General features: G+C 37.3%; 1 protein-coding gene across 1 annotated transcript; it reads left to right on the plus strand.

The window, feature by feature from the left end:
* Positions 1–285: 285 nt before the first annotated feature.
* On the plus strand, positions 286–25,663 carry LOC117403240 (serine/threonine-protein kinase ICK-like). Its single transcript, XM_034005240.3, has 15 exons — positions 286–437; positions 938–1,081; positions 6,852–7,123; positions 8,547–8,601; positions 9,426–9,547; positions 13,148–13,227; positions 13,422–13,554; positions 14,759–14,930; positions 16,684–16,851; positions 17,071–17,388; positions 18,613–18,818; positions 18,897–19,048; positions 20,424–20,552; positions 21,588–21,686; positions 23,817–25,663. The coding sequence occupies exons 3-15, from the start codon at positions 7,023–7,025 to the stop codon at positions 23,954–23,956; spliced, it is 1,875 nt and encodes a 624-aa protein (XP_033861131.3). The 5' UTR covers positions 286–437; positions 938–1,081; positions 6,852–7,022; the 3' UTR covers positions 23,957–25,663.
* Positions 25,664–25,974: the final 311 nt, after the last annotated feature.

Below are 25,974 nucleotides of genomic sequence, written 5' to 3' on the forward strand. Positions count from 1 at the left end.
TTTAACTGAGTTACACCAGGGTAGACGAAACAGACAAGTGGGGAACTAGAGGTCTGGGTTCTATAAACAGAAAATCCCACTGAAGTTCATCACGTCATGAATATTACTGTGCTGTGTAGTAGACTTGTAACTACAGCATTGTATTCGTCTGGTTACCTTGAAAATGTGCTGCGGTCGCAAACACAACACATTGTTTGCGTTCCTCCCTTGCGTCCAGTGCGTGGGTGCAAATGAAACAAATCAAGTTCTAAACGTATGAGGCAATTTTACTCCACAGATGACACGCCCACCACAGTCTTAACCCGCCCGCTTAGGGAAGTCTACTGCGCCGAGTATGACTGACGCCGCCATGTTTATTTGCCCAGCAATATGGAGTTGTTTGGGTGGCAGACTGTGGGGTGTCATTAAATATCAGTGGTGCGCCGGATTGATAGCAGGTTAGTACAACTACTTTATCTCGTGATAATAGAAAGAAAATGGTGTATTCATAAGTTAGTTTAATAGTGGTGTCATCGTATCGTAACCAGAGTGATTGAAAACCTATCCTGCGGTTTGTGTATGATACATAGCTGTTTAGTAAGTTACTTAATACTACATCAAACTTGGTTTACTACCCAGTTTGACAGTTTGGAAGTATTCTGTACTAAACCTGGTAATATGGGAATTATAGTTAATATCTGTGTCTGTTCCAAATGTATTTAATCTTTTTTGATACATTTGTAAGATGTCGTGTTTTTTGTTTTGTTTTGTTTTGTTTTAGATCCTACAACAATTGAAATAAAGTTTTATGTGTCTTAAAAAAAAGCCAAATAATGAAACATAACACAGTGTTTTTTAGCTAGAATCTTATTATAGACCAGTGGAGGTATTGTTGGGGAAATAGCTAAACAATTCTGGTTATCACAGCAATTTTGTTTCTCTGTTTGGTACCGTATAGAAACGAGAGTCCAGTACCTGTGAAAGCGAGTGGTCTACGCGCCATTCAGAAAGACTACACTTCATTCAGTTCGGAGTTGTTGATGAAAGTCAAGAGAGATCAGGATCACGAGCAAGACTCACTGAGGCCGATTCACCTGCCAAAGTGCGAATCTTTTTTCTTTTTTCTAATATTATTCTTTTTCTGGAAGTTACGTATGTGGATACCAGTATATCTTTGTGCATGTCCTGCAGAAAGTTTATTTTTATTTATGTATTTATTTATTTGTATACCGTGTACAATATAATTTTGAAACAGTATCACATTGATCTGAGAGAGTAATCGGATCACGTAATTTATATATATATATAAATATGAAATAACCCACAACAGAGTGTGCGGTAAGAATTGTAGGAATAGAAAGAAGACAAGCGTTGAATTGACAACAGAACTGGCAGAAGGCACAAGTGTCGTTGTCCATCTATCAACAGTCCAAAGCACTTTTGACCATTGTTCCATAGTCCAATTTCTGTGTTCTTGTGCATATTTTAGCCTTTTAGTCTTGTTCCCCTTTCTTAACAGCGGTATTCTTACTGCAACACATCCTTTAAGTCCTGATTTCAAGAGTGACCTTCGTACTGTTGATTTGATGGACAGACACCTGTGCCTACTGCCAGTTCTGTTGTCAATTCAACGCTTGTCTTCTTTCTATTCCTTAAGGATATTATCTTCAAGTATTGCTCATCCTTGTTAGACAGCTTTTTGTGTCTTCCAGTCCTGGGTTTGTCAATTACAGATTATGTTTCTCTGTACTTGTTGATTATGCTTCGGATACCACACCCTGTAAATCGAGTGATGCAAGCTATTTCACTCAATGTTTTTCCTTCTTTATGCAAGTTAAGGTTGTTATAATAGTAGAAAACACTAGTGGAGGCTTTGAGTAAATTGTTGATGCTCATAATGCATCAGAGTAGAAAAATGCAACATGTCTAAGACTTTTGCAGAGCTGTGTGTGTATGTGTGTGTATATATATATGTGTATGTGTGTGTGTATATATATATATATATATATATATATATATATATATATATATATATATATAATTTGTTTATAGTTCTGCCTTTGTAATTTTGAGTTTATCTGGCAGCTTGTCTTCCAAAGCAATTGTTCACAAAGAACTGTTAAATTCCAGGTGGGGCTCCATCTTTGGTTCAGATTGTCCAAGAGGGCAAAATGTTAATTTGTATCCTACCAATTTATATTTGTATAATCTTTTAAATTGATTTCTGAAACTTAAAACATTTCATCATAGGCAGCTGATGTGCTGAACTGTATAATCAGCACTTTCTATAGATGACCTGGTACTGAAAAACCCACACTAATAGAATGGCAAGCAGGCTGCATTGTTCATTGTACTGAATTAAATTCCTTGGCAGTAGCGCTCCAGAAAAAAGAAAAAAAAACTTTACAGAAATAAATTATTTCTTAGGCTAAGAAATTAGAAAATACGATTAATACTGCCAGAAATCCTGGATTCATGTATATGTGCTGATCTTGTGACTATGTTAAGGGCTAATCACACTACAGCGTTTATTTGTTTTTTTTTTTACTCCTGATGTTTCACTGCTACTTTAATATTCAGATTGCACATCCTATCACAGACAAGATGGGGGAACGTCTGATTTATAGCAGTGCAGTGCAGAATATTTTGTTCTTTATGATAAGCAGCACAAGAAATAGCTTGATAAAGAATACAAACAGAAAATATGAGGAAATCAGAAAGTAAGCAGTATTGGAATGTTAAAATAAACACTTTTTTTTTTACTACAGATTTTCATTAAATGTCCAGGTGTAGTTTCTAGAAAGTGCATGCTATGAGATACCGCGGCCCATTATTACATATGTTCCATGCACAGTTGAGATACCCATCCTATAGCTGTATGCTATGGTTGTGAAGGAGGGGAGTTGGGCATTTTTAACTGAAGTCACGTCACCTATCACAAAAAAACCCCAGCGACTTTCAATAAAAACAAGCCCAATTTCACTTATTATAAGTGGATTTGGCAACTGAGCATTCTCTATCTGTCTGTCTATGAAGACATTTTTCTTATTCTTTATATATTATTTAATTAAACTATATTGAATAGGCTACATATTTTAGGATAGATAAGCATTTATAAGTTAACATAGGTCCACAAGACACACCTGCAGTTTGATTTAAATGTCACGAATTTGGCGAGTTGAACTTACTCTCTCGAGTTGTGAAAGCACAACGGCAGGAAGCTGGAAGATTGTAGTACTGAGGCACAGAGCTCACAGTGCCTCATGAAGCTGCCTGGTTACCACTTAGCAGTTTAGCAATCCCAGTAGTCGCTCGATGAGGGCGTTGCCGTGGTAATCATGGTCTGTGAGGCACCAGTGGAAAAGTTGCAGCACAGTGTTGTTGGAGTATGTGATTGGTGGTATTATTATTATTATTATTTTTTATATATTTATTTATTTATTTATTTATTTATTTATTTCAGCAATGGTTTGTTTTGAAAGTGACATTATGCGAGTAAGCTTCACGTAATAAGTTACAAAGCACAAAACAAGAACGAGAACAAAGCTGGGGTTCCCGCATTGAAATGAGAATTGAAATCAAATTAATGTCCTTACCCATTATGATTTTTCAGCTGCTGAAAGTAAGTAGCAGTGAATTGCTAAACCAGGAACCCACATGGGTAACAGATGCAAGCAAGATGATTGACAGATCTACTGCGGAGGCGAGCGTGGAGAAAGCAGAGGCTGCAATGGCATCTGCCAGGAGACAAGAGACTCACTGAATTTTGTGATTCTGTTGTCGAATGACCAGGTGGAGAGTGACGCTACTGTTGCTTTAACACTGAACAGCTGTGGAGGAGAAAATACCTTTACGAAAATAACTTTCAGAATCCTGTTGAAGTGTTAAAGGAAGATTCGTTTAGATCTGGCTGTGTGGAACGGCTTGTAGTTGCTTGCAGGTGAAGAGGAAATACAGGTTCAGCCAACAAAGCTTTGCAATAGATGTTAAGGTGATTGTTGCAGATGGGAATGTTAATACCTTCGTCTAACAGAGTTTTTTTAAAAGTTTGGCGGAGGGCCGCTCTTTATAATGGAGACGCAGCGGAGGTTGAATAATGGAGCAGCGCTTTGAACGGTGCGGCTGGAGATTAGATAGTTACGGGCTTAACTGGTAATGAAGCTGCTGCAGCGAGAGAAAGACAGAAAGAAGCTGAAGGACAAAAATAATCTCAGAGCAGGTAGGACAATTTGCTCTGAATCGGACGAGAGAGCGAGAAGGCGAAGTTTAGACCTTATTAAAGAGAGAAAGTTTAAGCAGGTTTTGACGGAGTCTGAGGGTTTGCTAGAAAGCGAAAACACTAGACAGAGAAGGTGCATGTGTTTGGGATTTAAATAGGAAATTAGTTATGATAGACATTAATTAAGCAGCCCCAGCTACCGCCCCCGAATCTCACTAAAGGCTAATATACAGTGCCGAGAAAAAGTTTGTGAACCCCAATGATAATTATGGAAATTCCATAGTTTTACCATGATAGCCTTCTTGAATCAAAATAATAAAAAATATCCAATAGGGTTTATATTAACCAATTCCATGTCTTTTGAAACAAAATGATGTATGAATTAGACAAACAATGATTAATTAAGATTCAGGGTATGTAATAGTAGGTGAACCCCTGGTTTTATCTGCTCAAGGGGATAATTAGAATCAGGTGTTTTAAATAATTAGGTAGATCTTCAGGGGTGAGTCTGGGAGGCCCCACTCTATATAAAGATCAGAAACTTTGTGAGTTTGGTCTTCTCCATACAGGTGTGTGGAAACATGTCATGCCACGATCAAAAGAAATCTCTGAGGACCTCAGAAAAAAAGTTATTGATGCGCATCAGTCTAGAAAGGGTTACAAAACCATTTCTAAGGATTTGGGGCTCAACCAATCCACTGTCAGACAAATAGTCTACAAATGGAGAAAGTTCAAGACCACAGTCACTCTACCCAGGAGCATTCGTCCTACCAAAATCTCTCCAAGAACAAACCGGAAAATCATCAAGGAAGTCACAAAGAACCCCAGAGTAACATCCAAGGATCTGCAGGGCACTCTTGCCTTGGCTAATGTGAGTGTTCATAACTCAACTATCATAAAAAGACTGAACAAGAATGGTGTTCATGGAAGGATAGCCAGGAGGAAACCACTGCTCTCTAAAAACAACATTGCTGCCTGTCTGAAGTTCGCCAAAGAGCACATAGATGATCCACAAGACTTCTGGAACAATGTTCTCTGGACAGACGAGTCAAAGGTAGAACTTTTTGGCCTCAATGAGAAACGTTCTGTTTGGCGAAAACCAAACACTGCGTTTGAACCTCATCCCAACCGTCAAGCATGGTGGTGGGAGTGTGATGGTTTGGGGCTGCCTCAGGACCTGGACGGCTTGCCATCATTGACACAACCATGAATTCTGCATTATATTAGAAGATTCTAGAGGAGAATGTCAGGCCATCCGTCCGTGAGCTGAAGCTGAACCGAAAGTGGGTCATGCAGCAAGACAATGATCCTAAACATACAAGTAGATCTACTAAAGAATGGCTGCAGAAGAAGAAATTCTGCGTTTTAGAATGGCCTAGTCAAAGTCTGGACCTAAACCCCATCAAAATGTTGTGGTAGGACCTGAAGCGAGCTGTCCATGCAAGGAAGCCCTCAAATGTCACCGAGTTGAAGCAGTTCTGTAAGGAATGGGCCAAAATTCCTCAAAACCGATGTGAGAGACTGACCAACAGTTACAGGAAACGCTTAGTTGAAGTCATTGCTGCTCAAGGGGGTGCCACCAGTTACTGAATCTAAAGGTTCACATACTTTTTCACACATTGATATTGAAAGTTGAATCATTTGTGGATAAATAAATGTTGAAAAATTATTTGTTTAATCTTTATCTGTTATTAGGACTTAAATTAAGATCATAAAACATTTGAACATTAACATAAAACATTTAAAATCTTAGATTAAAGATACTAGAGACACTTGCTTTTAAATAAAATTTTTTTTTTTTTTATTATTTGGAGAGAAACAAATGTTTTTCTACCACGGCTCGTTGAGGCCCTCAAAAAAAAAGTGTTATGTTGAGCTCGTGAGAATTTATCTCAGGATCTTGAGAAAACGGAAGTCATTGCTTCCTTTTTCCTGATCATTTATCTGTATTTTTCACTATCCTTTGCTTTAGCCCCCCAAAAAATGTATTTCCGGTATAGCACATGTATGTGGGCCATGCCTTTTGCCAGCTTCAGCCTTTTCTATCACCCTTCTTCTGGAAGCTAGCTAGGATGCTGCTGATTCTTGTTTGTTCCTGATAAGGACTTAATCTCTGCTGCTTCTTTTTTTGTGTATTTTGATGCTGTATCAGGCTTGTATATTTGTGATTTAAATAGTAGGCAATCACACCTTAATTGTGACTTGGATAATTGCCCTTTCCTTTCCTAATTTAAGTATATCTATATTTTTAGCAATTGTTCTTACACTAGTTCTATTGAAGTATATCCAGATTAAGACTGGATAACATTTGGCATCTTGTCAACCAGGTTTTTAGGCCATCTGCTTACCTCATCTCTCCTCAACACTAACATTACTGATATTTAAACGTATGGTCCTTGTTTTTGTTTCTGATGCAGCAACTGTGAATTATCATCTAAATAAAAAAAAAAAAAAGTATTTCAGTAAAATAAAAGCTTTTTGATTTTAATAATTCTGGGTTGAGATGGATTTGTCAGGCATCATTTAGGTAAATTCTAAACGATGACAACTGGAATTAAATTGAATCCAAAAGTTTGTTTTTTTTGTCTATTTTACATTTAAAATATTTGATCTAGTTATATAATAACTGTTTGTCTTTGGTATTTTTCTTCAGGTAAAAGCCAAGCCTGTGGAAATATGAGTTCTACAGACCTGGGTGCAGCCTTTTCTGTTGTTCACTGCTGCTGTCACAGAAAAAAAACTGGTTGCACTCAACAGGAGGGGTACCCATCCTGAAGCAAAACATTTGGTTTGTAGAGCAATGCTGAAAGTGTGAAGGAGCGTCATGAACAGATACACTACTCTCAAGCAGCTTGGAGATGGGACCTATGGTTCTGTTCTCCTGGGAAGAAATCTTGAGTCAGGACAACTGGTTGCTATTAAAAAGTAAGTCGCTTAACATGTAATTATTCATGAACTTAGATATCACTTTTTTAAAATATATTTTTTTGAAGTGTCAGGTACATTTGTAATCAATTATTTTTTACAATCTCAAACCTTCTAGTCATAAAATGGTATGCACAGTTGTTTAGATGCCCTTTAACGCCATTGCAACTATTTCCTACAGGAAACGTATGGGAGCAATCCAACTGTTAAAGATCTGTATTGTAGCCGACAAGTTTATAAAGAGAATGTACCTCACCCTTTCTTAAAATATATATTTTCCTGAAAATATTTGTATGCCAGTGGATGCAGTTCATTTCCTTTAACAACCATGTAGACGTAGACCACATTTCATTTTAAAGGCTCATCACATGGTCTTTAGTTAATGAACGGTCTCATGTGTAGTCAGCTGACTTTTGCATATTGTAGAACAGGTTCCTGCATTAAGAAAAGCAGCCTGCTAGCTAGTGTTTGGCAGCCTTAACAGCTGGTCGTACAGATGTGGGCAATGCTTTGTGCAGTGTGCACTACTAAGCCAATGCATTTCACTGATCTCAAGAGAAAATGATGAATACCATAAACATACACAGTATTAGGTAATGTGATCTTTAAACTGTACATCATTAGAAAGTTGCTTGCAATTATAAACATTAAAGTATATTTTTAAACATTATGTTTGTTTTTTTTAAATGGAATAATGAGGCTGTGTGGTCCAGTGGTTAAAGAAATGGGTTTGTAACCAGGAGGTCCCCAGTTCAAATTCCACCTCAGCCACTGACTCATTGTGTGACCCTGAGCAAGTCACTTAACCTCCTTGTGCTCCGTCTTTCGGGTGAGACGTACTTGTAAGTGATTCTGCAGCTGATGCATAGTTCACACACCCTAGTCTAAGTCGCCTTGGATAAAGGCATCTGCTAAATAAACAAATAATAATAAAATAATAATAAAACAAACTCACAGTAGTTAGCTATATATATATATATATATATATATATATATATATTATATATATATATATATATATATATATATATATATATATATATATATATATATTTGTTTTAAGTACAGATACTGTGAGCAGACATCTACAGATGGTGCTATGCTTTCGGCGACAATATAAAGAAAGTACTGTATTGGACACAAGCTTGGGAATTACAGTACTAATACAGAAGTTAATGGTCTTGCAAGCAGATTTCTGGACCAATTTTCTAGCTCAGCAAACCATAACCCAAATGGGAGGTTACTGAATAATACATGGTAGAATATTATCTTGCTTTTTTACGGTACTAATATACCTTGTAGACAGTTCTTACTCTCTTACAGTATTCAGGGCAGGTTTACTGAGTGTGATTGTTAGTAATTGGTTTAAGTTCCCAACATTTGGCTTTATTGCTTTTTTTTGTTTTGTTTTTTTTTTGTCTAGAATGAAAAGGAAATTTTATTCTTGGGAAGAGTGCATGAATCTCCGAGAGGTCAAGGTAATTCCTTATTCATTTTTACTGTGATTTCAAAGGTCTTTGTGAAAAAAGAAAATGTCAAGGGAATGTCCCATTCCACCCAACAGCTGCAATTTGTCCTAATCTTCTACTTTAGTGTAATTCCTAGACCAGCTTAACACTGTTGCTGTCTCTTTCCATTCACAGGATATACACACAAAATACAATATGACAATAAGCCAATGGCATTATGCAATTTAACCCTTTAGTTTACTTGGATACATATGTTTATTTCTGTAATTGAACACCATCTACACCATAGGACACTGAACAAAGTCATGTTATTCCTTTAAAAAAATTAATAAAAAAAAAATAAAGCAGGTGCAGTTAAGAGGTATGTTTTAACGAAAAGGGCTTGTAACCAGGAGGTCCCTGGTTCAAATCCCACCTCAGCCACTGACTCATCGTGTGATCCTGACTGAGCAAGTCACTTAACCTTGTGCTCCGTCTTTCGGCTGATGCATAGTTCACACACCCTAGTTTCTGTAAGTCGCCTTGGATAAAGGCATCTGCTAAATAAACAAATAATAATAATAATAATTTAGTCTTAAATGTGAGGGGTGTGTGTCTGTGTGTGTGTGTGTGTGTGTATATATATATATAATATATATATATATATATATATATATATATAATTACATGAAAAACCTTCTTTCATTGTTTGTTTTTTTCAGCTCTGGACAAATTTATATTCATTTTTCTGGCAAATAACGGCAATGTTTATGCTCAGGTGTTCTATATGTTCATTATTTTTCACTGTTAAATGTTATTTCTAAAAGTCAAAGCTTATTTTCCTTTTTTTCTAGTCGCTGAAGAAATTAAACCATGCCAACGTAGTCAAACTGAAGGAAGTTATCAGGGAAAACGATCAACTTTATTTTGTGTTTGAATATATGAAGGAAAATCTCTACCAATTGATGAAAGATAGGTGAATATTCCATTTTTCCCACCAACTGTTTTTTCTGCTTTTTTTCTTCTTTTCTGTAGGTAGATGAAATCTTTTGTATGGGTAATATGTTTTTGTATTTAGGAACTGAAAAAAATATAACTTTATACTCTGGGGTGAAATTCTCAACAAACAAGTGCAGGTACTCTGTATGCCCAGCTGGGTTTAAAACTGGAGACAATTTGAGTGTATACATATTGGTACACAATACATTTATGAACACATATTGGTACACAATACATTTATGAATACAAAATAAGCCTTAAATAGGTGATTAATTATAATCAATTCACCATAAACAAGGAAGCTGAAAATACTGAAAACGTTGTATCCTCTGTACCCGTTGTGTTACACAGTCATGTACTGTAATAAAACACTTAATGCTTGTTATTTAATGTTTAACTTAAGAAATATTACACTAGGCGGTAACTGCTGTAGAGATGGAGTTTTGTATCAAGATATCCTAAAAAAGGGATGATGTTATAAAAAAAATGGTATAAAAAAAAAAGAAGAAAAACTGTGCTGTGAAAAAATGTTACAAAAAGTTTAAGTCAAACAATGCACAATACCCCTTAATTTGTTTTATGTAACATGCACTACTACTACTATTAATGATGTACTTGACTTGGCCATTTTAATCTCCATAGTAGATAGTGGTCTTCACGGGTCTACGAGGACCTTTTGTTGTTATTGTGGATAAAGTAGGAAAACAAGTTTTGCAAAACACAAATTTTACATCCCCATTCCATTTGCTCTTGTGTTAAGTTTGTTATAAAATCACGCATTTACAAGATCGTACTTCAGTTCATTTGATTTCACCGTGTAACAATTTTTTTTTTTTTTGGTTCCTGGGTAGTAAGTGTTATTTCCTAATTGCTTATGCCTCAAAAGTATAGAAAATGGCTATTATTCCCCACAAACTTTACTTTTGTGACCAGGACAGTGATATTTTGAAATTTACCTATTTACCAGAACATTCCAGATAGATTCAGTACTGAGTAAACTTGGAGTAACTTCTAGAACTTTCCAGTAATATAAATAGTAGTATAAATACAGGGGCCTTAAGCCCACCAGTTCAGTTTAGTTCCAGCTGCCTAAGTGGATACATATCTGCATTTTTCTGAGATGGCATCAAGGTCATAGGAGACTTCAAAATGGTGGCATTCCTGATGGGTCTCCAAGGCGGTTTCCCTGCTATCTTTGCCTTTGGGACAGCAGGGACACCAAGACGTACTACCACAGGCGGGACTGGCCACAGCGGACAGAGTTCTCTGTGGGGAGGAACAACGTCAAGTGGGAGCCACTGGTGGACCCCCGGAAGGTGCTGATGCCACCACTGCACATCAAATTGGGCCTTATGAAACAATTTGTCAGAGCTCTAGATAAGGAGTCGGCAGCCTTCAAGTACCTTCAAGACTTCTTCCTTAAGCTGTCTGAGGCAAAGGTCAAAGCCGGTGTCTTCGTCGGACCACAGATAAAGAAGATCCTGGAGTGCAATGAATTCCCCAAGAAGCTCACTAGTAAGGAGAAAGCGGCTTGGAACAGCTTTGTTGCAGTGGTTCGGGGCTTCCTGGGCAATCACAAGGCCGAAAACTGTGTGGAGCAGGTTGAGACTCTGGTGAAGAACTACGGCACAATGGGCTATAGGATGTCCCTCAAAGTCCATATCCTTGATGCTCATCTTGATAAATTCAAGGAGAACATGGGAGCGTACTCGGAGGAGCAAGGCGAGCGCTTCCACCAGGATATACTGGACTTTGAACGCTGCTACCAAGGACAGTATAACGAGAACATGATGGGAGACTACATTTAGGGGCTGATTCGTGAAAGTGATTTACAGTATAATTGTAAATCTCGAAAAACTACTCGCTTCTAAATCTTTTGTAGTCATTTTTGTATTACTTTAGTATAAATACATGTTAATTTGGATTCATATGTTGTTTTTTTCTGACTTTATGTGAACGAAAAGACACAAATTTGCCCGTTTTCTCATTGGAAATAGGTAAATTTCAAAATATCACTGTCCTGGTCACAAAAGCAAAGTTTGTGGGGAATAATAGCCATTTTCTATACTTTTGAGGCATAAGCAATTAGGAAATAACACTTACTACCCAGTAACAAAAATTGTGTTACATAGTGGAATTTTCTGATAATGTATTTATCTTTGTCTTTTATGCAAACATATTATATATTTAATTTTACAGTCCTCTGTGTAGGTTCATGAAGGAATAAACACTGCCTGTAGTTCAGCCAGATTTTCAGGTTGACTGGAAAAAAACGCTGCTTTATTGTATCTAGTCAGTGCATATACTAAGCTGGGGAAAGGAAAAGCATTCCACTTTTTTTGGGCTGGGTTGGATACAGGTCTAATAACAAGAATTTTACATCGGGTCGGGTAAATAATTGTCGGTTCGTGGTCAGGTGGGGTTGATTAATTTGGACCCGTGAAGACCTCTACTCCATAGTATTCTCAGCAATCATCCCCATACTTTCCAGGCCCTGGGTACTCGCCTAGAACAGGACCTGGCTGTGCTACAATAATAGCCTTGGATTAGAACATATATGCCTGTTTCTTTTATGTGTTTTTTACTTATTACTTTACCTACAATAATATATTCGGTGCATTTCTCTGTTGTGTTTCTGCGTAGATTAATTACCATGATCTATTCCATAAAAAGATTTTCCAGGCAGAAACAGTAGAAAATGTATCCCTGGTATTGCAGTTTCTGCACAATAAACAAAGTGACAAAAGACACATTTTCATAAAGTAATATCATTACTGTGGATTACTTATGCTTTTTTTTTTTTAAAGATGTACATGCAAGTGAAAACTCATGTTAAATTTAAATAAATGTTTTAGAAAAGGGGGCATTGCACAAAGAAAAGCACCTCACCATTGTGGTATTTGTTTATTATGGTCCTCATAACAGAAAATACTAGGATCACAACAAAACGTTGATCACTATACTTAACATGTGCCTTGCAAGTTGGACCTGTGTTTGAAAAGCGTGAAGCACATCCCGTATCCCGATTCTGACTCGCTTACCAAATCTGAAGCTGCACTTTCTTGATCCTGTTTTTTTTAATGTTAATCCCTACTGTCCCACACATCACTTTGAAACTTTCATGCAAATTCTGGCAATGTGGTAGATCTGTGCAAGGCAACACGCATTATGATAATTATTTCACTGATGTGGTTATTTGCCTTCAACTTCATGTGTAGCAATGTTCGTTTCAAAGAAAATAATTATTACTCAGCCAATCAACATGCAGTTATTATACTGACGTTAATGGTGGCCAATAGCAGCTAATAGAAACAGAAGCAGTATGAGGAAACAGAATGCTAGCACTATGAACTGTGCTGAATGAAAGTGAATTTGAGAAACACTGCGCTAGTGGACTGTGTGAGTGGATGGCATGCATCAGCGTTGGATGAAAAGCAAAATAAATGAGTCCCGGTACCCAGTACTGGCATCAAAATAAATCCTGGTATTGAGTACCGATGAGTACCAGCAGAATTTCACCCCTGTTTATGCTGTATTCTAAAGTTAAAACATAATGTTTTCTCAATTTTATTTTCAGGGTCAAGTTGTTTCCTGAATCCTCTGTAAGAAACATCATGTACCAGATACTGCAAGGAATGGCCTTCATTCATAAACATGGTACGGTTTACAGCACTAAAATTTAAAACAAATCAAATTTAATGTAACTTGTGATTTTACTTGCACAGAGCTGTGTGGTAAAAGTAATTACTGGTATTTCTCTGCATCAGTTATTTAAATGTTAGTGGTATTAAATACAAATTAAACTTTTTAAGTGCTGTCACTGATTTTAATTATATTTTCCAATGTTCTAGGATTTTTTCACAGGGACATGAAACCAGAAAATCTTCTGTGCATGGGACCAGAACTTGTTAAAATAGCTGACTTTGGACTTGCCCGTGAAATTAGATCTCGACCGCCTTATACTGACTATGTCTCAACAAGATGGTGAGTTATTTATTGCAGCTTCAAATAGGAGATCTTTATGGGGAAAAGCATAAAATGTCAGTGGTTGTTGGTATTATCCCAACTGGGCTGTAAACTGATCTAGTTTTCAGTAGCCTCTTTACTTTATTTTGTTTTATTTTCTAAAGGCTTAAAGGATGGGTTTTAAATTTTGAATAAGCTCTCCATGATGTATAAGGGATTGCTCTCAACACAGTTTTCATGCATGCTGGATGTCGCCATTTATACTGATCATCCGGAGAAGACTGTCAGCCTTAGGGAAGTCTATAATTAGACTTGCTTCTATTTGATTTTTTTTTTTGGCCAAATCGACGATTAATATCGACGTTTTATTTTTGAAAGAATTTACTGTTTTTTTCGATCTTTATTTTTCAATTGAAGCAGAGAATGGGTAAAATCAACCTTTGTGCTTAAAAAAATAAAAAATAGACTTTTCATTTAGCGAAACCCATATCATATTCAACATGCAACAAAACCATGGTTACCAACATTCTAATTGAAATAACATTTGGTCACAGCGGAGCTATACCTTGTAAAGAAAGATCCTACACAAATTTAAAAATGGTCTCAAATAAGCCGTATAAAACGCAATATAAAAGTGTATTACACTGACTTTTGTAGCATAGATTATAAAAATAGTAAAAATAATATGCACAGAACAAAAGTAGGCACTTTGAATGACAGGCACTGTAACTGGCAAACTAATATGCACAGTCAGTGCAGGTTTGATGATTGACAGTCATTTAAACGAATGAGAGCATTCAAGCGCTGCTTCAGTCAATGAGGTCTGTCACAACAGGATGAAATGACTGACAGTGAAACTACACTAGCCACTGAGTTGACTGACAGCGCCCCCATGCCATTCAGAGTGGAACAGAGGCGGGACAGACAGCAAGTATTAAAACTACACAAACTAGAGATGATTTTTTAATTATAATTTTCCTAAGAAAAAAACTAGTGTGGTTTTACCGATGCGTATCCTATATAAATGTATTTGTCAGACTCCTATTTTTGGGGAATTCAACATTTTACCGATTTAAAATAAAAAAGTAGCAGGTGTATCTATAATGCATGATACAGGCTTTTTAGCTGAAAAGGAATTGGTCTACCAGCGAGGGCACTTTTGAATTTGACCTAATTGTCTATTTTCTTAATTGTAGTTGCTTTTCAATTTTTATTTTTTCAGGTACCGTGCCCCTGAGGTTCTTCTGAGGTCCACTAATTATAGCTCTCCAATTGACCAATGGGCAGTTGGCTGTATTATGGCAGAACTCTACACACTAAGGCCTCTGTTTCCTGGTTCAAGTGAAGTAGATACAATATTTAAAATCTGCCAGGTATTGGGGACCCCAAACAAGGTAAACATGGCAATCTTTGAAAACTTGTGCAATCATATCATATTTAGAGAGAAAAGCTTTTCCAATTGTGAATGCGTCAGACATTTTCTATTTACATACGGTGGATACAGGTCAAGATCTACTTTTTTAGTTATGCTGATGGCTCTAATTTTGTATTTACAGCCGTGGTGGGTGATGTCTGTGTAAGGTTTGATTTCTTCTTAAAAATAATAAGCCAGTCTTCAGGTAGTTTTAATCAAAATAGTTTATTCAGGAAGAAAGTAAATCAGGAACCAAGCAATACATGTGTGATACATGCACAGGGCTTCAGAGATGGTATGTCTGAGCTGGCATCAGTTAACATCTGTGTTTCTTCTTCACTTCACTAAGGTCAGCAGAAACCCAGATAACAAGAAGTTACACTTAAGAACAACTTGATAGGATAGGTGTTTTGCTCAGTTCTCACAGAAGGAAAAGCGCTATACCCACACATCACAAGGTCGAACTACAAGGCTGGTGATTGCAAACTGCTTACATACCCCAGCTATGTAAAGCTTAATTTTAAGAGTTCATTAACCCTGCATTGATTCAGAGCTTACATTAAACACAGGAAAATCACACAATGTTTACAGACAGTAAGGTCCCCGTGGCTCATCCAGTTAAAGTGCTGCCGCTGGGAGAGCAGGATGAGTCACACAGCTTGGACGGCGCCGGTTCGCATCAGGGCTGTGCAAAGAGGCCAAACTTTGCTGGGGACTGAAGGGGGGGTCACATTGGCTCTGACTCTCCCGGGGTGGCGGGATGGGAAACTGGCAGGGACTCTTTCTCATCATCACGCAACAGCGAACTCTGGGAGTGGATAAAAAGCAGGGTTGATCTCTCTTCTCTGGGATCTGGATTACTCGGTGTAAAAGGATTCTGGCTTTAGGCTTGTGAGATCGGAGGATGCTCACACGCCCTCAGTACATCTGTGGTGAGGAGAAACATAATCGGACATTCCAAATTCAGGGGAAAATAAATAAAAAATAAAAAAAAATGCAAAAAAAAAATAGTTTACAGACTCGCAAAGCAAATCACTTCAAGGGGTACATCATAAGCAAGGGTTTCATAATGGAAAGGCTGATGAAACAATAAGAAGTTGTGCATTTTAACAATGTGTACACCACCCTGCACAGGGTGCGTGTTTATCAGAAAAAGCCTACGTGTTCCATTTGTATAGTGTGTTATTAGGCGTTCCGTGATGCTTACCTAAAATTATAGTGAGTCACTTTTAGCTAAAGAAAATAAGTGGTTTTAGCACCAGTTTTAATTAGTTTGATTATGGTTTGTACGTATGCTCAAAACAGCTTTTTAAGCTGAAACAACATTTGAAAGCAAAGGTTTCATTCGTCCGAGGTCAGACCTGCTGAGTTATGAAAAGCCAGTTACCCCCTGGCATGGGTGTATTTCGGGCCTCCTGCCAAGCTAAAGAGCCACAAGGTCAGTCCAATACATAGGCCTTACATCGGTTACCAACATAATTGTTTTTATTGTACTCCTATGAAGAACTGTTATAACTTGTGATGATCGTAAATGATTAACCATTTGAACCAATTAGCCATTTTGTATCCTCAGCCCATAGGTCAGTAATCCACTTCAAATAATTTCTGTAAGAGACATCAGTTTGCCTTTCACACTGGTTGTTTTCATAGCACACAGAGAATAAGTGGGTGCACATTGTATTTTGTTGGTGTGTTTGCAATCATAACTAGTACATTTTGTTTTCATATTAAAGAATGACTGGAGTGAAGGCTATCAACTTGCTGCAGCGATGCACTTCCGCTGGCCACAGTGTGTCCCCAGCAACCTAAAGACCCTGGTTCCTAATGCCAGCAGTGAGGCAATCCATCTCATGAGGGATATGCTGCAGTGGGACCCAAAGAAGCGGCCTACAGCTAGTCAGGTATTGCATTGTCATAGCGCTCCTGCACGACAACAAAAAAGTTTGATTGTGTTTGTTTATAAAAACCTACATTGAAACGCAGGTCAAATACCAAGGGGGGATATGTCTTCAATTCAGTTCTTGAACAGTAATACCTGTCCTTATTTTTAAGGAAAAAAACGAAACACCTTCTGTTTAATTGGTGTTTTTTTATTTATTTTTTTTTTATTATTATTTTAGGCACTTCGTTATTCCTATTTCTGTGTTAGTCAAGCCTTGGGGACTCCACAGCAAATGCAAGAGCCAGGAAAACCACAAACAAAGCCACAACAATTACTCCAGCAACTGAAACCTGTGCCTCCTCCTCAGCCCCCACCTCAACACCATCACCGCTCCCCATCTAGACCCTTGCAACAAATCCAACCTGCTCAGCACCCAGCATACCCACACAAGACCGATTCTACACATGAGCTGTTTGACAGAGCAATAAAACTGGAGGGAAAGAACCAGCCTCACCAGCCTCTCTTTCCTGTGTTAAAAGCCAAAGAGCATTTGCTGGTAGGAGGGCCAAACATATGTGCTTGAATAAGTCTCTCTTTTAAGATCAAGATGTCTATCTAGATATTCAAATCAATACCAAGAACTGCATGTTATCAAAAGTCTTTGAATGAACTGAACAACTCTTGAATTGATTCAAGGTCCCTTATGTTTTTATAAGTTGTTTCTACCTAGTGTTGTCACATAAGATATTTTTTCTCTTTCCCAAAAATGTGCTAGAAGCACACTGGAGTAAAAAGGCTTTTGTTAATTATCCCACTTTTTGTTATCCCACTGTTATAGACTCCTATTGGATGTGTTTAGTTTAGTTTTAATACAAATATTTCTTGAAACACTATTAGTCACTTGTTTTATGTTTTAAACAGAATCAGTTACAATGTTACTTTTATCATAGGTTGAGCCATATTGGAGATATTTGTCTGCCTGTAACTTCCCAAATGCTTGCCATTTACTTTTTTTTTTTTTTTTTTTTTCCCCAAAAAAATTCAAAACAGCTTGCCTCTGTCCTTTTTAAATAGCTCCTGAAAATAAAAATATTTTCAGAGGTTTGGGGTACATGTAGCTGAAAAATCAAATTAGCCTTTTAAATTTTGGTAAGGTTCCTTAAACACATATTGACTCCACAAATCAGAGATTCCCATTTAACACGGAATGTCTTGATGGTGAACAATGGAAAACATTTATTAACACTTGCCTTGTTGACACAACATACAGCATGTTAGATGTTTATAAATATATTTCAGTATTTACTAAATACATGTATTGTTGTGTCACAATATTTAGGGTGTAACGTTGGAACTTAGAAATGAAATAGAAATCTTTGGAAAGGTAATGCTAGTTTGGATGCTGTGATAATGAGATTGATGCTATGTGACATTGTGAAATCCTGGTTGAGGCATTACAGTGTGACACTGGGCCAAGGCGTGTCCCTAACGCACCTTCTGACACAGTTTGTCAAGCTGTAAGAGATTCCAGCAACTTGGCTGATGGATTTGGGTTAAGTAATTTATCTGAAACACATGTCGTGATATGTAGCTCAAGAACAGGTTACAATAAATAATAAAATAAATGATCGCGTTTTCATTTATTCCTAATCTAGTTGTGTGGTTGTGCTTCTGACTGAATTGTTGGCATGTAGACTATCCCTTCATTTCTGTGAATTTGATTAATTTACTGATAAATGAAACTCTGGGAAAGATAACCATGTATATTGTTGTGTTGTAGAAAGCAGCAGCACCAGGGACAGAAAACACAGGCACTCCTGTTTTTCATGGCAATCCAAACAGCAGTAGAAGAAGATGGGGTCACATTTCAGGTGTTTTGAAAAGCTCAGATGACTGGGAGGATTTTGAGGAGATAGAAATTAGTTCTCTGAATAAAGCAAAGATGGCAAATGAAAAAAGGAGACAAGGAGAAGACGCACTGGGCAGGTAAAATTCCCTTCCATGAGAATCTCAAGATCCGTTATCTGTGATGGTAGCTACAAATAATGCCATATTGTCTTACAGATTTGGAAGTATCTTGGATCTAAATCCACCAAACAGCAAAGGGATTGGCAGTCATCCAAATGTAAATAACTTGCTTCCGTATCAGGATCCAACTACATCTAGGGTGACGTCGGCCAAACAGCATTACTTGAAACAGTCTAGATATTTACCAGGTTAGTTGCTATTATTATTATTATTATTTGAAAGAAAAAGTAAACTAAAAGTGCTGTATTGAACAAAATAATTCTAAGAATCTTTATTTTGGATTTCCATTACATACATAGATCTCAAATGTACAGCTTTGAAAGAAACCCATGTTATAGCAAACTTTTATTTTTTAGTTTCAGAGAGATAAACAATAACGTTTTACTTGTCATTTTGTATTTCTATATTTTCTCTGGACTATATACTGTGTGTAATAAGCAATATATCCTGTTTTCATTCATTGTAGAAAGCTAAAGTATTTCCTTACACACTGACTACTGTGCTAGGCAGTGCAATAAATTCTATTTGAAACGTGCACGAGTACAAATACCACAAACCAGGGTTGGCGATTTTTTTTTTTTTATCATTGTTTTTTATCAGATTTATTTATTTTAAATCAAAGCTTTGTTTTATTTAAATCGCTTTTTTTTTGGTTTGTGAATAGTTACATACCAGACTAAATTACTCAATCTTAAATGAATACATAAATAAAGCAAATTATTTATCATTGTGGCATCCTCTAAATGTGAACTACAATATGTGAACTTAGCGATGGGATACGCCAGAGAAAAATCCCCCGCACTCATCCCAGTCATTCTTTTCTTTTACTTTTCTGTCTTTGATTTCCTCTTTCTGTGTCAGTCCAAACACATGCAGGTGTTACTTAGGACTACTTTGCTTTTTATAGTATGTTCAATTTTTAAAGTTCCTGTTTGCACCACTAAATAAATGTGGTTTCAGCGGGTCTTCACACAGTGCTCAATTGTCTGTTTGGGACCCCATTGCACTGCCATCAGAATCGCTTCGGCGAATATGTTAATGATGGGGCAGGTGCTCTAATAGGGCAAGACATGTCTTCAGAACAACATTTCAGTGCAGTATTTTTTTTTTTTTTTTTTTTTTTACGTCTTCGCTCCATTTATGCGCCACAGAATCGGGGGCAAGCACCATTCACACTTGCACTCGCATTTGCGCTATGATCAGAATACAGCCCTAAGAGATTTAGTTTATAGACAGTAATAGTTTAAGATGTTTGTGTTAATGAAAGGTTTTTAACACATACTTGTCATGTCTTTTCCTTGAGAAACTATATAAAATAGGTAGCAAATGAAATAAATTACTTAAATCAATGACTTGATTTAAATCAGCCAACCCTGCCACAAACCAAGTGGCATGCCCATGTTTTTATACAAAGTTGGGAACACGTGTGTGCAATGCATGGTTCACAGTACTTGTACTGCACCTCACTGCACGTCAAGTACTTTTACTGTGTTCATTCTCACACTTGTGTATGTTTCTGTTGTATTGCTACTGGTACTGATTTATCATTGTGTTTTCTCCCAGGCATAGGCGCAAAAAAGAATTTAGCAACCAATCCAAGCAAAGACCACACAACAAGCAATCTGTGGGCTGGTGTCGGTTTGCCCCTGGGAGTCGTTGGTGGAGCTTTACCAGGTAGCAGAACCACTCCCGGTAAGAAAAGGCTGATGCTTTGTTTTATGCAGATCCACCCAAGACTATTTGAATCCTTAATAATTAGATTAAAAAAAAAAAAAGGTGGGCTGCTGTAGCCAGTCCAGAACAGTTTATGCAAAGCTCAGCATTGGCTTAGCACTCTGTTGGTGCCTAAAATGATAAATGATTGAAAGCCACTGAAAGGACATGAGCAAATGACCCCATAGAACACATATTTAACTTCAATAATAACCTCACTGCAGGAGACTGCGCACTATGGCACAATTTTGTGTAAATAGGCTGTACCTCACATGACTTATTATAATTTCTTCTACAAATAACATGCCTGGGTCCCAGAGTGGCTAACCTGGTAAAAGCACAGCCGTGTGGTGTGTATGGTGAGTCATACAGTGCAGGTTCGCGTCCTGGCTATGTGAAGTTGCTGGGCTTTGCTGGGGATTCCAAAGGGAGGGTCACACTGGCTCTGGCGCTCTGGTGGGTTATGGAGGCCAAACCACCAAGGTTTCTCCTCATTGTGCTACAGCGAACCCTGCTGGCCAGGTGCCCAGTAAGCTAAAAAGCGGACACCTGCAGGGCTGGCCTTTGTCCTCCAGGGGTCAGTAGCTCGTTGACATCCGCTTTCGAGTTCCTGGTAGTGTAAGAGGAAGCTGGCTCGGTCATGGGACCAGAGGACAGCCACTGAACCTTCAGTTCTCCTGAGCTGTGTGGGGAATTGCTGCGGTGAAGGGAAAAAATGATTGGACATTCCAAATTGGGGACAAAATCGAGGGCAAAATAACACTAAATATAAAATATAAATAACATCCCCCACCATAAATTGTGTATTATGTAAAAATATTACAAAATCCTTGTTTGCAAGTCAAGAGAGGTAGCACTCTAAACCAGGTATTTTATCATTTTTGTCCAATCCACTGTATCTTAACCCCCTCCAGAAGGACTTGTATTGCAACTATAACATGGATACAATATGTTATGCTACAGATTACATATTTATTAATAACATGATACTGATTTTCTTTTTGTGAAATGCAGGTCCCAGTTCATTGCCTGGTGGTTATGCGTTTCTTAAGAAGGAAGTAGGTTCTGCTGGCCAAAGAGTGCAACTGGCACCACTTGTAGATCCACCTCCTAGTAAGTGTGTTAGTTAAAGGAATAAATCCTCTGAGTATGCATTTCTTTCTGTTTATGATTGTAACAGTGATGTTACTTACGTGGGTCGTCACTGAATCAGACACAGAGCAGTGGGTGTTGAAACGTCGCACATACGCACAGATTTAATAAATAATACTGGCCCGACGATAGGTTACTAACAAAGGTAATCCAAGTGCCAGATTTAATAACTAAAAGAAAACAAAACAAAGCTAAAAATAAGTCACACAAGGTGAGCGCTAGCCTCACTAAAAGAGATGTCCTGCTGCAAGAACCTACTATACTACGAAACCCTCTCTGTACTTAGTTTGGGATCAGATCCTCTAAGCCAACCTACTGCTGTTGCTCCCGAAATACTGGCCTCCCAGCAACTCTGGGTCTTCCTGACGGTCCTGGCTGGGCAGTGCCTTCACAGGCACCATCTTGCAGTTGAAGGGTTCTGTAGGAGTTATCCTGCAGGGTGGACGCTCTCCTCCTCAATGTTAACACAGCAAGCTTTTGCTCAGCGCCCGTCTGTATGGCTATGGCCGTGCAGTGGCCTCGAACACTGGTGCTGTTGCATTTTTAAACAGGCGTAGGCTCCCCAGGAACGCCCCCCCAGCCAGTCAGGACCTCCCGATCAGCTCGGCTCTGGGCAAGCCTTCCTGTTTACTAAGCAGCAGCGCAGCTGAACCAGCGACAGGTTCCTCCCTCTCACAATGGTCCTATTGTATGTGTTCTTAATCCTCATTTATTGTTTCTGCACTCAACAGTAGCGGCTCCTGACTTTTTATATATATATATATATATATATATATATATATATATATATATATGTGTGTGTATATATATATATATGTGTGTGTATATATATATATATATATATATATATATATATATATATATATATATAATATATATATATATAATATATATATATATAAACTGCAATGTACAAAATTGAAGGCATATGAAAGAAAAGGTTTTTTAAAAAATGTACACAAAAAGTTTAAAAGATAAAAAATCTTATTTTCAGGACGTTCTTCAGCTGTTTCTACAGCTGAAGAAGGGCTTTTGCCCGAAGCGTCCTGAAAATAAGATTTTTTAATCTTTTTAAATTTTGTGTGTACATTTTTCTAAAAACCTATATATACTTATTATATGCAATAAAACGTTGCACGTTTCAAAAGTTACTTCATAATTTAATAAGAAATGTAATACAATAATATAGTATATGCAGCACGTAAGGCAAGCAACTGAATATATCAAAAACATCGTGGACTTCCTTGATTGATGAATCTTGAGTGATGTCATTTGTAGAACAAATATTTTTACACCCCGTGGAAGATTTAAGTCACTAGCTCACAGAAATCCACAGGCAAGTTGAAGAGCCGTTTTGAAAAACCAAACTGCAAATACTCGCTGTCAACCATTTTGTTTTTTCGTCCCATGAGCAATTAAAAAGGCAATTATGTTTTGGTCCTCCCTGTTGAAGAAGGTCCAATTTAGGCTTTGGATGGCCTTTATTGTTGTTTTTTATTCTTATTTTTTCCTCAATTGAAAGCGAGGAAAATGGCATATGAATTTAAAAAAAAAATACAACATACTGTATGGAAATGGAAACTTAAGTGAGTAGCCACACGTGATCCATAACCTGCCTGTCAACAGACACGTTAAGATTAAGCCTAATTATGAGTGGTAGAGGCTAGCCGCAAGCTTGCATCGTGTAGCCAATACAAATACAGTAAAATGACAGACAGAGAGTGATTGAAGGTGGAATACACACAGAATCCCACCCATTTTGAGGCCAATAGCAATACAGTAGACCTTGGAAAGCATGATGTAAGGTAAGCTTTTTTTTTACTCTTACAAAATTACATGGGTAGGCTTAGCCTCCGTAGCCTCTTTTGACGAGCTGCCACTGGCACTCAAATATTTGGTAAGTAACAAGCTCTGCAAGCCAGAGAAATTTGTCATTTGTGTAATGAGCCCAGTTTAAAAATGAGGAACAGTGAGTGTTTTTGATACTTCCCATTGCAAACTGCACAGAACTAGTGGTAATTTTTATACTGGCTGTAACTGCTGACATTTTGTACATTAAATTATTAGCTGACTTCTTTTTTTGTTTTATAGATAATGCATCCCATCGAAGCCAACCCCCAACATTTGTTCCGCCTTACAAGAGCACACCTGGGCTAGTGCCACGGCCACCACCTGTGCAAGCTATCCACGGGAGGACAGACTGGGCTTCAAAATATGGTGGACATAGATAATACTTTAATATACGAGGCGTTCACAATCTCCCAATCCAGCAACATAAGCAAACTGAAACAGGACATAGTATCAGTATCCATCTGCTTCATATAAAATTCTACTCAAGTGCAAGACGACAAGGCAGCAGAATTCTCACAATGAGCAACATACTTACATGTTAGACCAGTCACTTTTGTGAATACCAGGTATATACAGTATATGTGAAGAAAGGGCATACTGTATAATGCTACATTCAATTTTTGTATCATTATAATGGTCAGTCATTATTCTAACACTATGCTTTTCATTTTTGGGCAGGGGAAAACATGTGCATTATTAATATACAGCAATAATGTGTTTATTTTGTAACTTTCTGTAAATAATGTATAATCTGTATAGCCAGGTTTTAAATATGGCTATATTGGTATCAGTTTACTGTGTAGAAGATGTTGTTTCTGTATAAGTTTTCTAGAAGAGTAATTCATTTATTTTAATGGGAATGCAGATTGCGTATTTCAACAGTACTATACTGCACAAACCACCACTGTGTGAATGTTTTATTTGAGAGGAACACTAAAAGCAAAACTTCCTGATACAGTGAGGTAGTCGATTTCACAAATAGGTACTTTTTATTTAGTGCTTAAATCACAAATCTTGTGCATAATTTTCTGTTACCTTATTCGAAAACAAAGAGTACTATTAAGGCAAAACATTGCAAAAGCAGTTTTCTGAACACTTATGGCTCAATTTACAGTACATCTGTGATGCTTTGTGTCATAATGCTTATTTTAATTGTAGATGTTGCTATATTCATTTGTACTTGCTGCCATTCTTACCAGTAATCTGTTCTTTCTGATTCTGATTTAGTTATGCTTAATATAGTTCACAGACCACATTTCACAAAATGCAATGGAAACCAAAGCAGTTGTGTACTTTTCCGGCTTTTGTGTCTCGGTTAAATTGTGTTCATAATCATTAAAGTTGCTTTTCCAGATTGACCTGTTGTTGGACTTAAAACCCTGCAACATTTTGTGCATACACACAAATACATGACATACTCATGTTTGCAAAATGTGGTCTGGAATCTCTTGAACGTGTAATGTGCATATACCATAGAAATGTACTATTACATTTACAAAAAAGTACAGTGCCATTGTTCAACTCAAGATTAAAACGGTTTCTGCTTTATGTTGAGTAAAACGCTATGCTATTTGACCAGTAACTACAGGTTCTGTGTAAGGTATCTGATTTTGTTATTGATTACAACACAATCGTTTAGTTTATATTTATATTTTTGACAAAGCTGGCCTTGCAATTTAGAATACGTTGTATAGATATATGCTGGCCGCATTTGAAGAAAATGTATTTTTATACTATTGGCTTTTTTTTTTTTGTACAACTGGTCAATCACACAAAGTGTTGTATGCAAAAATGACTAAAATATATCCATTCCAAAAATGTATTCTATTTCTATATTTGATAAATGCTTCATTTGCTGTAGAATGCCAACCGATTTCTTAGAAATGCTGGTTAATGAAATATTGAGCCATACGCAATCCTACAGTTCAGCTGTTATGTTAGTTCTACTTCGGGAACCTGTTTTTGATACACTAAAGAGTAATGGAAATAGTAGCCAGCTATTTTTCTACAGGTCCACTTTAGAACTTTGTACAACATAACAAACGTTACTATTTTATAAACATTAAAACATGTTTTTAACAGTGGAAGTGTCTGAACGTGTCTGTGTTTTCCAGAACTTTTATTTTCTTTTACAGCAATTTGAAAATGTATGTTCATATGTCTGAGAACTGTAAACTTCTTTCCTTGGTTTGTAAGTACTACGTGACTTTAGTAAACCAGGACCCTACAGTCATTCCCCGTGGGTTATGGAATGCCACAAGGCTACTGCAAGAAAGACGTCCTACTACTATGAAAGAAATACCCTGCACAAGAATATAGAAAGAATGCCTACCAGCCATTTACATTGCAGGAGGGAGCAAATGGGGGGAAAAAACATACTCCCTTCCTAGCACTGCAC

This window comes from Acipenser ruthenus, chromosome 5, assembly GCF_902713425.1.
Source record: "Acipenser ruthenus chromosome 5, fAciRut3.2 maternal haplotype, whole genome shotgun sequence".
NCBI lineage: Eukaryota > Metazoa > Chordata > Actinopteri > Acipenseriformes > Acipenseridae > Acipenser > Acipenser ruthenus.

Excerpts from the sequence above, each read along its gene's own strand:
- LOC117403240 (XM_034005240.3), top strand. The coding sequence starts at position 7,023 with ATGAACAGATACACTACTCTCAAGCAGCTTGGAGATGGGACCTATGGT. Across the intron at positions 13,228-13,421 it reads GGCCTTCATTCATAAACATG|GATTTTTTCACAGGGACATG; the intron begins GTACGGTTTACA and ends CCAATGTTCTAG. Across the intron at positions 19,049-20,423 it reads ACAGTCTAGATATTTACCAG|GCATAGGCGCAAAAAAGAAT; the intron begins GTTAGTTGCTAT and ends GTTTTCTCCCAG.